This window comes from Hyla sarda, chromosome 4 (genome assembly GCF_029499605.1).
Source record: "Hyla sarda isolate aHylSar1 chromosome 4, aHylSar1.hap1, whole genome shotgun sequence".
Lineage (NCBI taxonomy): Eukaryota > Metazoa > Chordata > Amphibia > Anura > Hylidae > Hyla > Hyla sarda.
In genome coordinates, this window is record NC_079192.1 from 390,730,536 (window position 1) to 390,746,236 (window position 15,701).

General features: G+C 44.9%; 1 protein-coding gene across 9 annotated transcripts in view; it reads left to right on the forward strand.

Moving 5' to 3' along the window:
* FCHSD1 (FCH and double SH3 domains 1) overlaps positions 1 to 15,701 on the forward strand; it is a 148,747-nt gene that overhangs the window by 47,834 nt on the left and 85,212 nt on the right. For all 9 annotated transcript variants that reach the window (XR_008843171.1, XM_056517075.1, XM_056517073.1 and 6 more), the window contains 2 exons: positions 7,028 to 7,172; positions 11,593 to 11,729. Coding sequence is in view for 8 of the 9 variants with exons in the window: in XM_056517075.1 (XP_056373050.1) it covers positions 7,028 to 7,172; positions 11,593 to 11,729 (282 nt within the window). In the remaining variant the exon portion in view is untranslated. The remainder of the gene's footprint in view (positions 1 to 7,027; positions 7,173 to 11,592; positions 11,730 to 15,701) is intronic.

Below are 15,701 nucleotides of genomic sequence, written 5' to 3' on the forward strand. Positions count from 1 at the left end.
TACAGAACTACAACTCGCAGCATGCCTGGGCAGTCTAGGCATGCTGAGAGTTGTACTTTGGCAACATCTGGAGGGCCACCGTTTGGGCACCACTGTAACAGTGGTCACCAAACTGTGACCCTCCAGATGTTGCAAAACTATAACTCCCAGCATGCTTTGGCTGTCTGGGCATGCTGGGAGTTGCAGTTCGTCCTTCCTAGTGGTTGCCACTACTTTACTTTCACTTTCACCAGAGACCCGATCAGCCTGGAATAGGAGAAAATCGCATGTATGAATTGACATGCAATTTTCTCCGATCGCCGACATGAGGGGGACCCCCCTCGGCGATGTGTCGGGATGCCTGCTGTCCTTAAGGACTTACAAACGGGGGCGTGTGGATACGCCCGCCGTCCTTAACAGGTTAAAGGAGAAGTCCCATGCCATGAAGTACAGAAAAACTCATCCCCTATCCGCAGGATAGTTTAAGATCACGGGGGGTCCGAGTGTTGTGGCCTCCGCCATTTCCTGTATGGAGCCCCAGTTCTCCCACACAGTGGCGCGTCACGACCCCTGCCCAAAGCGGGGGCCACCTCCATATATCTCTTATGGAGAACCAGTTGGTTATCTTTGGCTCTCCCATAGAGATATATGGAAGTGGTGGGAGTTGTGACCCGCCACTGTGAAGGAGGGCGGGGGCACCAAACAGGAGATCGCGGGAGGCCCCAGCGCTCGGACCCCCCGCAATCTAAAACTTATCCCCTATCCTTTGGAAAAGGATATTTATGCAGCAGATCCTGTACATGTGAACGAATCCTATATCCTGATCCCATAGAGCAGATAAAGATAGGGGGGGGGGGGGGGGGTGGTTGGGGAGCTAGAAGGAGGGGAGCGGTAGGTGATGATGTCATCCTGTAGTCCACAGGAAGTCAGAGTCTGACATCCTGCTGTTACCATTTGGCACTGGAAGATTTGGAGAGTCAGACTGGTGATCACATGACCAAGTTAGAGTAATAAAACACATGGAAGCAGCTGCGCTGGAATAAAACAAATGGTGCTGTAGGACTAGTGATGGTGAGTAGGCAAAAAAAACAATAACGGAGTGCTTCTGTAAGAGGGAAACTCCTATCCACCATAAGTTGACTTATCTTAAACTTCCTCATCCTTTAATGAAAGTATCCGGTGTGTGAGGTATCTGAGTTCTGTAATATGATGTGTTTACAGACGCTGGGTAACAAAAGAGGAATATACACACTGCAGCCTTAAAGGGGTACTCCACTGCCCCAGCATTCTGAACATTTAGCTCCGAACGCTGTGCTTGGGCTGCGGGGGTCATGATGTCATGACCAGGGCCCTCGTGAGGTCACAGCACACCCCCTCAATGCAAGTCTATGGGAGGGGGCGTGACGGACGTCACGCCCCCTCCCATAGACTTGCATTGAGGGGGTGTGGCATGACCTCACGAGGGGCATTGCCATGGCATCACGGCCCTCCAAGCCCATCGTTCAGAAGTAGATGTTCTGAACGCTGGGGCAGTGGAGTCACCCTTTAAACGAGCTTTCTGCATAAGTGATCTGTGACAGGCCGCTTCTTTAGCACCACTTATCTATTGGCACAATGTGGGCATCGTACTAGAGGCACTGATTGGTATAGTTGTTTATACCTGTACACAATATGGAAGCAAAAAAAAAAGTATCCAGCACCACAGCAAACATAAAAACTTCTAACACGTTTCGCGCAGAATGTACTTAATCATAGAACACAATACGCAATATGAGGGGAATAGGGGGTGCCAATAGGGGGTACGGTGAGGGACACCTATTGTAAGACCTGCCCTGCATTCAGAAGTAACCTGGCCTACTGCAAATATTGACTTTGTTAATACAATAATAAAAAAGCAGAAGTGAATACAATAAAAGCTTAGCCAGAGATAATGGAGGAGAGTCATCAAAACCTGTCCAGAGGAAGAGTTGCCTAGTTGCCCATAGCAACCAATCAGATCGCTACTTTCATTTTTAACAAGGCCTCTGCAAAATGAAAGAAGCGATTTGATTGGTTGCTATGGGCAACTCGGCAACCTTTCCTCTGGACAGGTTTTGATAAATCTCCCCCAATAATCAGGGAAATGAATTCAACGATAAGCTAGGTGGACGCGGGTGGAAGTAAAGTGGTTAAATGAGTCTTTTTGCCATTGACACTATTATAATGGAGTCCTAATTCATAGTTAATTTCCTTGTTTGTTTGTTTTATTATAAAATAAATAAAAAACATTGTAAACAATATTTGGCAAAAAAAATAAAATAATGTTCTTGTGAATAAAACGCTTTATTCTTTGGCCAAGAGATTTTTCTGGCAAACAGAGCAGATGCTTTAAAGGGGTACTCCGCTGCTCCAGCGTTTGGAACAGTTTGAACGCTGGAGCCGGCATCGTAAGCTCGTGACGTCATAGCCTCACCCCCTCATGACGTCACGCCCCACCCCCTCAATGCAAGTCTATGGGAGGGGGCGTGACAGCCGTCACGCCCCCTCCCATAGACTTGCATTGAGGGGCGGGGCGTGACGTCATGAGGGGGCAGGGTTATGATGTCACGAGCTCCCGGCTCCAGCTTTCGGAACAGTTTGTTCCAAATGCTGAGTACCCCTTTAAAGGGGTAGACCCATGTTGAAAAATGTATCCCCGATTCAAAGGACAGGGGATAAGTTTCTGATTGCAGGGGGTCCGACTGCTGGGATTCCCCTGCGATTTGCTATATGGGACCCTTGGCTCTTCTCACGCATGGTGTGGGGGTCGACACGCATCCTCTATGCATCTCTATGGGAGAGCTGGTGGGCACTTGCCAACCCCCACTCTGTGCCCAAGGAGAGTAGAAGAGCCATACAGCAGGTTGCACGGGGAGGTCCCAGCGGTTGGACCCCCGTAATCAGACACTAATCCCCAATGCTTTGGATAGGGGATTCCTACATAGGACGACTCCTTTAATGACCGCCATAGAGGCGTCCATATTCATGTCATTCCTCCGGTTTCTGTAACACATGTAATAAAAGGGCTCTCCATCTCATTATGATTAGTTAAAGGGGCCCCCCAGAGCTATGTACACAGTAAGGTCTCACTTTGCCAGGCCTGGTGTATCAATTAACGTACACGGAATGGCCACTTTATTAGAGATACCCTAGTAGATATCTAGTAGGGCATTCGATGTCCTTCAGTGTTCATTGGGGCATTGATTCCACTAGGTGTTGAAATAGTTCTTCAGGAACATTGGCCCAGGGGGACAGGATAGCTTCTTGCAGTTGCAGCATTTTAGTCGGAGGTACTGACATGCTCCGAACTGATGTGCCGCTTACCCTTACTCATATACTGTCTGTGGCACCTTTCTCTCCCTCCACCCGTTCTCACACCCTAAAAGCTTCCCTGTCCATAAGATAAAGTCCTATGGAGGCGCATGTGACAACACACATCCACTGTTTCCTACATAGCCTCACACTGTGCTTGAGCGAGGAGCAGAGTTATGTGTATAAAAATAATAATAATTTATTTTTAATTTTTATGGCGCACACAGATTCCGCAGTGCTGTACACTCAAATTGGTACTTGTCCCCTTTGGGGCTCACAATCTAAATTCACCTATTAGTATATTTTTGGAGTATGGGAGGAAAGCCACGGAAACGCAGGGAGAACATACAAACTCATTGCAAATGTTGTCCTTGTTGGGATATGAACCCAGGACCCCAGCGCTACAAGGCAACAGTGCTAACCACTAACAGGTTACATGCTCCGCCATAGGATGTCATCTGATCGATGAGGAAGAACGTAGGGCAAAGCTAAATTTTTTGCAAAGTGGGTAAACTACCTACATACAGGGGCAGACTTCCTAAAGGGAGGTCCTACCTACAGAGGCGGGGGGCTGATAGAGACTGAAAACCCTTCTTTATAGGATTAAAGGGGTACTCCGGTGGAAAACGTTTTTTTAATTTATTTATTTTTTTTAAATCAACTGGTGCGAGAAAGTTAAACAAATTTGTCAATTACTTTTATTAAAAAATCTTAATCCTTCCAGTACTTATTAGCTGCTGAATACTACAGGGGAAATTCTTTTCTTTTTGGAACACAGAGCTCTCTGCTGACATCACGACCACAGTGCTCTCTGCTGACATCTCTGTCCATTTTTTAAGAACTGTCCAGAGTAGGAGAAAATCCCCATAGCAAACATATGCTGCTCTGGACAGTTCCTAAAATGGAGAGAGATGTCAGCAGAGAGCACTGTGCTCATGATGTCAGCAGAGAGCTCTGTGTTCCAAAAAGAAAATAATTTTCTCTGTAGTATTCAGCAGCTAATAAGTACTGGAAGGATTAAGATTGTTTAATAGAAGTAATTTACAAATCAGGCACCAGTTGATTTAAAAAAAAAAAGTTTTCCATGGGAGTACCCCTTTAAGTTCTGTGGATGGTGACTGCCAGGGAAGCAAGGAAAACCTACTGTCATATCATGACTTTATGACCTGTATGGCACGGCATATTGTCCTACTAAAAATGTTCTTCTTACATAGGGTAAACAATGTAAGAAAGACAACTTAGAATGCCAACCTGTCCTGCCGTCTGCATTTCATCTGCTGCTCTGGCCTCGTCTAGTCAGGCCTGGCCAGAGTAAAGTGATTCAGGCATGGCAGTCTGCCACTTAAAGGGGTACTCCACCCCTAGACATCTTATCCCCTATCTGCGGCACCCCAGACATCCGGTGCACAGAGCGAACTTCGCTCCGTGCCGGATGACTGGCGATGCGGGGCAGGGGCTCGTGACGACACGGTTAAGTGCCGCTCGTGACGTCAAGGCCATGCCCCCTCAGTGCAAGTCTATGGGAGGGGGCGTGACGTCCGTCACGCCCCCTCCCATAGACTTACATTGAGGGGGCGTGGCCGTGACATCACGAGCCTCCGGCACTGCACCAGACACTGTAAACAAATGCTGGGTGCAACAAGGAGATCGCTCAGCGGTGGTTAGACATCTTATCCTTTGGATAGGGGATAAGATGTCTAGGGGCAGAGTACCCCTTTAAAGGGGTATTCCAGGAAAAAACTTTTTTATGTATATCAACTGGCTCCAGAAAGTTAAACAGATTTGTAAATTACTTCTAATAAAAAATCTTTATCCTTTCAGTACTTATGAGCTTCTGAAGTTAAGGTTGTTCTTTTCTGTCTAAATCCTCTCTGATGCCGCCTGTCTCGGGAAACGCCCAGTTTAGAAGAGGTTTGCTATGGGGATTTGCTTCTAAACTGGGTGTTTCCCGAGACAGGTGTCATCAGAGAGGACTTAGACAGAAAAGAACAACCTTAACTTTAGAAGCTCATAAGTACTGAAAGGATTAAGATTTTTTAATAGAAGTAATTTACAAATCTGTTTAACTTTCTGGAGCCAGTTGATATATATATAAAAAAAAAAGTTTTTTCCTGGATAACTCCTTTAAAGGACCTCTGCAGCGTGATTAATACTTATCCCCTATCCACAGGATAGGGGATAAGTGTTTGATCGCGGGTGGTCTGACCGCTGGGACCCCCTGTGATCTCCTGTACGGGGCCGTGGCTGTCCCGTGCAGGGGGCGTGCCAGCCGCAGCATGACGTTGCAGCCGGCACGCCTCCTCCATACATCTCTATGGGAGAGGCGGGGAGGCAGCGTTCGTGTCTCCCCCATAGAACTGTATGGGGACGGGGAGGAGACGGGGCGTCACCGTCGACTTCTAGGTCTGCGCTACGTCACCATGAGCGCTAATGGCGGCGCCCCGTTAGGGAGATCGAGGGGGTCCCAGCGGTCGGACCCCCGCAATCAAACACTTATCCCCTATCCTGTGTATAGGGGATAAGTGTCATACCGCTGCAGTTGTCCTTTAAGTACCACAACACTAATTCATAGTGATTTCGAAAACCCAACAATCTTAACCTGGGCCATTTTGTATTATTTTATAATTCTCTTCCAGAACATAAACTGCCCCCCAGGTATTTTTTAGTGCAGGGTAAATGACTGAATAAACTGTACTATGGGCAGAGTTTCTTTTATAGTTACATTTAGAGATGAGCGAACTTACAGTAAATTCGATTCGTCACAAACTTCTCGGCTCGGCAGGTGGATACATTCCTAGGAAAGAGTCTCCTAGGACTGTATCCACCTTTTCCAGCCCACCGGAGCACCGGAAAGCTGAACTACTTTATGCAGGAAAAGTCATCAACTGCCGAGCCGAGAAGTTTGTGACGAGTTGAATTTACTGTAGTTTGCTCATCTCTAAGTATTATAGTCAGAGGGCGCAGTGGGTGGTAGTATTATATTCAGAGGGTACAGTATGTGGCGGTATTATATTCAGGGGTACAGTATGTGGCAGATTTATATTCAGGGGTACAGTATGTGGCAGATTTATATTCAGGGGTACAGTATGTGGCGGTATTATATTCAGGGGTACAGTATGTGGCAGATTTATATTCAGATAAATTAAATCCTGCATAAATTAGTTCGTCACAAAATTCAATTCGTCACAAACTTCTCGGCTCGGCAGTTGATGGATTATCCTGCATAAATTAGTTCAGCTTTCTGGTGCTCCTGTGGGCTGGAAAAGGTGGATACAGTCCTAGGAGACTCTTTCCTAGGACTGTATCCACCTTTTCCAGCCCACCGGAGCACCTGAAAGCTGAACTAATTTATGCAGGATAATCCATCAACTGCCGAGCCGAGAAGTTTGTGACGAATTGAATTTACTGTAAATTCGCTCATCTCTAGTTACATTCAGAAATTATTCTATTTGTGGTTCTTTTCTTTCAAATGTCTTGGCGTTAACATACAGGTCAAGCTTTCAGGCGCTATAGGTGATTTGGGTCCCTCCTGCGGTAGCCTGAGTATTATAAGGTAATTGCATTACAAGTATTAGTTGATAGATTATTGTTGCTTTTGAATATATTCTGACCACTAAAACACCCCCTGTTCCGCTTGCACTCGTAATAAATCTCTAGGGCGTCATGTTTATTTTTATTTAGTACGTGTTTAGCTGATCGGTCTCTTTTATCCCTGTAGGAGTGTGTTTTCTGTGTGGAAATCTATGATGGAGGGAACAGCATTTATAGGACAAACCCGAGTCACAGCTGCAGAGAATTATAGAAACTTGACAACGGAAACAGCCAAAACGGCCAGAGTCGCAAAGGAACAGCTCTTGAAAAAAGTAAGAACAAAAGAAATTAAAATTGACTTTTTTATTTTTTTTTTTATTTTTTTTTATTGTCCATAAAACTCTAATGGTCCGTAATGGGAAACTTCTTTACAAGTAGTTGTACTGGTTACTAGAGATGAGCGAACTTACAGTAAATTCGATTCGTCACAAACTTCTCGGCTCGGCAGTTGATGACTTATCCTGCATAAATGAGTTCAGCTTTCAGGTGCTCCCGTGGGCTGGAAAAGGTGGATACATTCCTAGGAAAGAGTCTCCTAGGACTATATCCACCTTTTCCAGCCCACCAGAGCACCTGAAAGCTTAACTAATTTATGCAGGAAAAGTCATCAACTGCCGAGCCGAGAAGTTCGTGACGAATCGAATTTACTGTATGTTCGCTCATCTCTACTGGTTACAATATGTTGGGCAACCGCTCAATAACAGAATGCAGCCCACGATTGAAAATTTGGGGGAGATTTATCATTGGTGTCTTTTAAAAAGTATCTTTTGAAGTCATTTATTTCTGCTTTGGTTTTGCTTATGTGCAGTATTTATTATCATACTATTGCAGGAAGGGGGGGGGGAGGAGTTGATAAATTTGGCACGCGTAAGCAAAAAAAAAAAACAATCACTTAAAGGGGTGAAGTTTTTTTTCAAATCAACTGGTGCCAGAAAGTTAAACAGATTTGTAAATGACTTCTATTTAAAAATCTTATTCCTTCCAGTACTTATCAGCTGCTGTATGCTCCAGAGGAAGTTGTATTTCTTTCTGGGGTTCTTTTTAGTCTGACCACAGTGCTCTCTGCTGACACCTCTGCCCATGTCAGGAACTGTCCAGAGCAGGATAGGTTTGCTATGGGGATTTTTTTCTACTCTGGACAGTTCCTGACATGGAGACAAAGGTGCCAGCAGAGAACAAATTCAAAAAGAAAAGAACTTCCTGTGGAGCATACAACAGCTGATAAGTACTGGAAGGATTAAGGTTTTCAAATATAAGTAATTTACAAATCTGTTTAACTTTCTGGAGCCAGTTGATATGAAATTATTAAAAAAATGTTTTCCAACGGAGTACCCCATTAAGAACACCATTATGTAGGATTTCTTTTCTTCTCCGCAACTTTTCTGCAGAAAAAGTCACAGTTGCACCGAAAATGTTAGATTTTTTGAAAGGGCTTTCCAAAGGCAGTTTTATTAGCCAAGTTTGGGCCGGTGTAGATTTTCAGTGTTTTGGAAGGGATAGTGACTTTTTGTGCAATATTCGCACTTGATAAATCTGTTACCGCTTTAAAGTGGAAACTGATACTGACTTTTGTAAGGCCCTTTACAGATTTTTGCTTACGGCAAAAAGTTGCAAATAAAAGTGCTTAGGCACACGTGCAAAATTTCAAGCACCCAGTGTAGGAAAGGAAAAAAAAAATCTCCCCCTATGTATATTGGTTCTTTGCGTACAATGAACAATATTTATCAATTCAATTGTGTTTGTGCTATACCATTAAACAGGACGATGTTTAGGAATACCAAGTGCTGCACTATTTTATGACACTATGAAAAAAGTGGGCGTTGGAAGTCATATACAGGAATATGGCGGCACACGTAGCATTCAGAACAAACTGACATCTCGCTTGGCTGGGATTGTAATTCCTGGCTACCAGAGAGAATTATATGGGGACCACTCTGCTAAAATGCCTGAATCAGCTAAAAAAAAATAGGTAGTCCTGCAATCCAATGATATGCGGTATCACAAATGTACATATGAAAAAAGATACTCACCGGGTGTATATAGGAGCCTGTGAGTTACCAACTCAATCAACCAATCATGACACCTATTGGCCAAGAAAGCCTCAAAGTATCTCTCCATATTCTTTATTGTTACCAATATCCCCCATGAGCTGTGATGGGTGCCAGAAAACTCATGAATCTCTTATAATGGGTCCAGATGACTACAATGCAGAACAAAAACTATTTCTAGCACTCAAAGGATATGATTTTTTTTAATGTATTCGGAATAAGTTTTTCAAAACTGGAGTAAGTAACTTAAAGCGTAATAGTGCAAAAAAAATTAAATATACATATCATTTTTGTGTCTAGGACCTATATATCCCTAACATATAGCATTTATATGTTGCTCACTTGCTTTGTCTTCTTGCCTTATGGAGGGGGTGTGTCCGTCTTTCTCCCTCACTGAGTCTGGGAGCAGCCTGGCAGTCTGCAAATCACTGCACAGTAGTTTTTATTCATACATTTTCTATCTGTTCCTAGTAAAGCGGGATGCTAATCAACATAGCTGTCACTATGTGTGTCATTCAGCTTTCATAGACTACTAAATGTCTGATCCTGCACACAGGAGCCGGAATGAAGCGGCGGACGTCACTTCCAGTTGGGCAGGGAAGCGCAGTATATTATGAAAGATTAATCTTACAGCCCTGTGCGGCACTGTCTTCTCAGTCCCGCTCCCGCTAGATTTCTGACCATTATTCCCACTCCCTTAACTCCACTCCCATATCTCCATTATTCCCACTCCCGATCATTATTCCCAATCCTGCCAACTCCCGCCAACATTTTGTCACAGCTTTTAGAGATAGTCCCCCCTGTTCAATTTTATTACCCCCCTTGTACCATTTAATCACCACTTGTGCCATTTCATCACCACCTTGTGCCATTTCATCACCACCTTGTGCCATTTCATCACCACCTTGTGCCATTTCATCACCACCTTGTGCCATTTCATCACCACCTTGTGCCATTTCATCACCACCTTGTGCCATTTCATCACCACCTTGTGCCATTTCATCACCACCTTGTGCCATTTCATCACCACCTTGTGCCATTTCATCACCACCTTGTGCCATTTCATCACCACCTTGTGCCATTTCTTCACCACCTTGTGCCATTTCATCACCACCTTGTGCCATTTCATCACCACCTTGTGCCATTTCATTACCCCTTGTGCCATTTCATTACACCTTGTGCCATTTCATTACCCCTTGTGCCATTTCATTACCCCTTGTGCCATTTCATTACCCCTTGTGCCATTTCATTACCCCTTGTGCCATTTCATTACCCCTTGTGCCATTTCATTACCCCTTGTGCCATTTCATTACCCCTTGTGCCATTTCATCATCCCCTTGTGCCATTTCATCATCCCCTTGTGCCATTTCATCATCCCCTTGTGCCATTTCATCATCCCCTTGTGCCATTTCATCACCACCTTGTGCCATTTCATCACCACCTTGTGCCATTTCATCACCACCTTGTGCCATTTCATCACCACCTTGTGCCATTTCATCACCACCTTGTGCCATTTCATCACCACCTTGTGCCATTTCATCACCACCTTGTGCCATTTCATCACCACCTTGTGCCATTTCATTACCCCTTGTGCCATTTTTTTATCCCCTTGTGCCATTTTTTTATCCCCTTGTGCCATTTTTTTATCCCCTTGTGCCATTTTTTTATCCCCTTGTGCCATTTTTTTTATCCCCTTGTGCCATTTTTTATCCCCTTGTGCCATTTCATCATCCCCTTGTGCCATTTCATCATCCCCTTGTCATTTAATTACCACCTTGTCATTTCATCATCACCTTGTGCCATTTCATCATCACCTTGTGCCATTTCATCATCACCTTGTGCCATTTCATCACCACCTTGTGCCATTTCATCACCACCTTGTGCCATTTCATTACCCCTTGTGCCATTTTTTCATTACCCCTTGTGCCATTTTTTTATTACCCCTTGTGCCATTTCATCATCCCCTTGTGCCATTTCATCGTGCCATTTCATTACCACCTTGTGCCATTTCATCACCTCTTCTGCCATTTCATCACCTCCTTGTTCCATTTTATCAGCCCCCTGTGGGATTTCAGAGGTTTGCAGGACTTCACAGGATTTTGTGGGATCCTCTATGTTCTGTTACCTTCCGGTTTTTATCGGGTCCTAGGTCGTGATCCCGATCCCAGTGCAGTCCTCTAATGCATCTCACCTCTAACACATCCGACCGCTTGAGGAGCGCACCGCAAGTAGCCATGCGCTCCACCAGCAGCTTCCCGTTACGGGTAGGCCACCCAGAGGGAACGTAAAATAATAGCATTATGAGAACGTATTTCTCTGGAACTTTTATATACAGGAAGAAAAGTTACTCCATGTTTTGAAAACATTATTCCAATTACATAGAAAAAAAAATCACTAGCGCGAGAAGTTTTTTTTTTTAACTCAGGACTGAGTGCTAGGAAGGAACCAGCTGGGGACTATTGGAGTCTTTTCTTTATAATCCTGTAATGGGGGAGGAGCATGGATCAATATTCTATCTACTAAATTCAATATTGGTCCATTACCCGATATAAAGGAGCTTTCATGGTCACATACATAGAGCGAGTTCTGTAGTTTTACCTTTCTTTTCATAGACTAATTCCATTGTGTCGTCCTCCCTCCCCAGAGCATAGAGCAGCTCCTGAAGGTTCAGAATGAATTACTGGACACGGTGAAAGAAGTCAGCAAAACCAAGAAGCGTTACGTCCACATGGAACGTGTCAGTGAAGTGGCGAAAGAGAAGGCCGCGGACGCCGAGGCCAGGTGAGGAACTTTCCACTGACTCGTAACGCTGTGGAAAATATATCGGCAGCAGTCGTCTGCAACCTACGTGTTGTTTTCGTACAGGAAGGTTTTTGTTTATTTATTTATAATTTGTTACGTAAATGTTTACTTTAAGCATTGCAAGACTGTCAACATTTCATCATTGCCTAGATGTCAGTGTGAGGCTTATAAAGCAGTGGATTGTTGTAGCGACATTACGGTCTGGAGTTCTGTTTGTTCTGGCCTGATGACGTTTGATGGTCTCTTCGACATTCTGACCTACTTTTGAGTGGATGGGTTCTGGGTTATAAACCATAGACCGGACAGGATGCCTCTAGCTATTGCAAAACTACAACTCCCAGCATGCCTGGACAGCCAAAGGCATGCTGGGAGTTGTATTTTGCAACAGCAGGAGCCACCCTGTTGGTAAACACTGCCATACTGATTATGACCAGATACAAAACATGTTTTTAGTACATTATTACAGGCACAACTATCTTGCCTGAGTTGTTTTTAACAGCATTTAGAGATATGCTTTACAGCATGGACACATTTGTCTGTAGCTTACCCTATTCACTAGAATAGGAGCGGAGAATTTTCCGTGCATGCTCTGTGACCTGTACACAGGTCATTGTGTAAGGAGGAGGAGGGGGGGGGGGGGTTGATCACTGAGCTTCAGCTTTTGTGAACAATATCTTATCTATCTACTGGTGTCATGTATCAGGTGTCATTATCTATCTACTGCCATCACGCCCTCTCCCATAGACATGAATGAAGGGGGCGTGGCCGTGACATCACGTTTCGGAGGCAGCGCCCTGCACAGAATGCCTGGGGCTGCAATGAGATCGCGGGGTCCCATCGGCCGGACCCCAGCGATCACACATGTTATCCCCTATCCTTTGGATAAGGGATAAGATGTATAAGGCAGCAGATTCCCATTTTGATCGGAAATTCCGTATTGTGAATGTGACTTTACCGTAAACACACTCTAGAAGGCCAAGATATGCTTTCCCGCCCTCAGGCTAAGCATACTTGGGCCGGCTGAAAGGAGTTTGCCATCCCTACTGTAAAAGTAGCACGCTTTACTTCTGCTGCATTTCAGGTATTGGTAGGATTAGGGGAAGTGGGCAGCTGCCTAAGGCATTCTTTGAGGAGAGGTAGCTATTTATGGATTGTGTGCTTAAAGGGGTACTCCTGTGGAAAACATTATTATTATTTTTTTATCAACTATTGCCAGAAAGTTAAACAGATTTATAAATTACTTCTATTTAAAAATCTTAACCCTTTGATAAAACGTATGTCATTTTTCAGTATCACATAATGACCAAGGTTACATAAGACAAGCCACGTGTTTAGGTTCACCAGTTGTCATAGGACATCATGTCTATATGCATAGAACATCACATGACACACTATATCCTATGTCAGATTAATGCTATTTTAGAATGGTCACGTAGCTTCGTCAAGACGTCAGAGAAGTACCATATTTGTAAAGTTATTATTGACCAATCAGAAGGAAAGAGTATGGCTATGACATAATGCATACACCCAGGAGATAAATGAATATTCAGCCAACCCACTAGGAGGAGATATATTCTTCTAATAAACCATATATGTATATTTATGGACCCTCAGTGATGGGGAATACATCTTGAATTAGGATAAACACACCCTCATTAATAAAGAGAACACCCACAATTAGGGATGTCCCGATACCGATACCAGTATCGGTATCGGGGTCGATACTAGCCATTTCCATGGTATCGGGGACTCGTTCAATGTCCCCGATACCAAATACGATACCTGCTGCCGCTCCGCTGCCCCGTTCTCCTGTCTGTATCATGGCGTTCCATGGAGGAGCATGTGACACACACGTCACTCCACCTCCTCCACTGCGCCCAGCGTAAAGCTATGGAGGAAGCAGAGTGACGTGTATGTCACATACCCTGAGAAAGGGGCAGCGGAGCGGCAGCACCTGTCAGAGGACTGCCGCATGTGAGCTGTCTACAAGGGTGGGGGCTGCGGTCTACAGGAGGCCTGCTACTAATGTCTAAACGGGGGGTGCTGCTGTCTAAGGGGGGGTCTTCCATCTACAAGGGGGGGCCTGCTGTTTACAAGGGGGGGCTGCGGTCTACAGGAGGGCTGCTACTAATGTCTAAACGGGGGGTGCTGCTGTCTAAGGGGGGGTCTTCCATCTACAAGGGGGGGGGGCCTGCTGTTTACAAGGGGGGGCTGCGGTCTACAGGAGGGCTGCTACTAACGTCTGCAGGGGGTTTGCGGTCTACAGTGGGGCCTGCTACTAATGTCTAAATGGGGGCCCTGCTGTCTACATGTGGGCTTGCTGTCTACAGGGGGGCTGCTACTAATGTCTACAGGGGGGCCTGCTGTCTACAAGGGGGGGGGGCACTGTCTACAAGGGGGACTGCTATTAATGTCTACAGGGGGCTGCTGCTAATGTCTTCAAGGGGATACTACCTAATATTAAAGACAATCTTACAGCAGAGTCACCTTCACTAACTTGAATTTATAGGTAGATCGTGCAGGTGACCCGGTTTCTACCGCTGCTCACCATGTGGTCATCGGTCTCGCCGCCAATGCAAATTCCCTGTTCTGCCCAATGGAGAAGAGGGAAATCTTGGCTCATATTACAGCAGCCGCCTCCATTGTACACAACAAGAAACCCACATATCAGCACGGTAAGCAGCGCCAGAGACCTAGACTTGCATTGAGGGGGCGGAGCGTGATGCCATGAGGGGGTGGGGCTATGACGTCTCGAGCTCCCAACTCCAGCGTTCGGAACAGTTTGTTCCAAACGCTGAGCATCGGAGTACCCCTTGAAGGAAGCTAAGGAGGCGGGGCCAAGCCAGACCAAGCCGGCTGAGATTATTCTGTCTCTATAAGGATTTCCTACATGTTATATATTTAGTCTAATATTGTTAATTTTACTTGGAGACACTGGGGGAGATTTATGAAAACCAGTGCAAAGGAAAAGTTTCCCAGTTGCCCATAGCAACCAATCAGATTACTTCTTTCATTTTGCAGAGGCCTTGTTAAAAATGAAAGAATCGATCTGATTGGTTGCTATGGGCAACTGGGCAACTTTTCCTCTGGACAGGTTTTGATAAATCTCCCTCAATATATCTATGTATGTTAATGGTCATTTTCATTCAATAGTCAATAAATAATCAAGCCTGGATGATAATTCTCCACCGTAGATTGAAATGTTTTCTTGGTTTGACATGTCTAACACCCTTTCACAGGAAGTTCTTTTCCTTTAAATGGCCGCAGTGCTCTCTGCTGACACCTCTGTCGGTATCAGGAACTGTCCAGACCAGGATATGTTTGCTATGGCGATTTGCTCCTACTCTGGACAGTTCCTGACATGGACAGAGGTGTCAGCAGAGAGCACTGTGGTCAGACAGAAAAGAAATTAAAAAGAGTGAACTTCTTCTAGAGCGTACAGCAGCTGATAAGTACTGGAAGGATTAATATTTTTAAATAGAAGTAATTTACAAATCTGTTTAACTTTCTGGCACCAGTTGATTTAAAAAAATGTTTTTCACTGGAGTACCCCTTTAAAAAAAAAATCTATTCTATTTGACCGCTTTATGGATTGAGGGTGGTAGAACATGTCTGTATCCCCTGGTTGGAATTTTCTGGCCTATGGAGATAGTACTTACATAGAAGTATAGCAGCGCTTCCACAACACTACACTGTTACTAGACATGAACCAACCTGCCTGTATAGTATGTATCCCTAGGAGACTTTTAGAGATGAGCGAACTTACAGTAAATTTGATTCGTCACGAACTTCTCCGCTTGGCAGTTGATGACTTAGGCTGGGTCCACACTACGTTTTGTCCCATACGGGAGCGCATACGGCAGGGGGGAGCTAAAAGCTCGCGCTCCCGTATGTTACCGTATGCGCTCCCGTATGTCATTCATTTCAATGAGCCGACCGGAGTGAAACGTT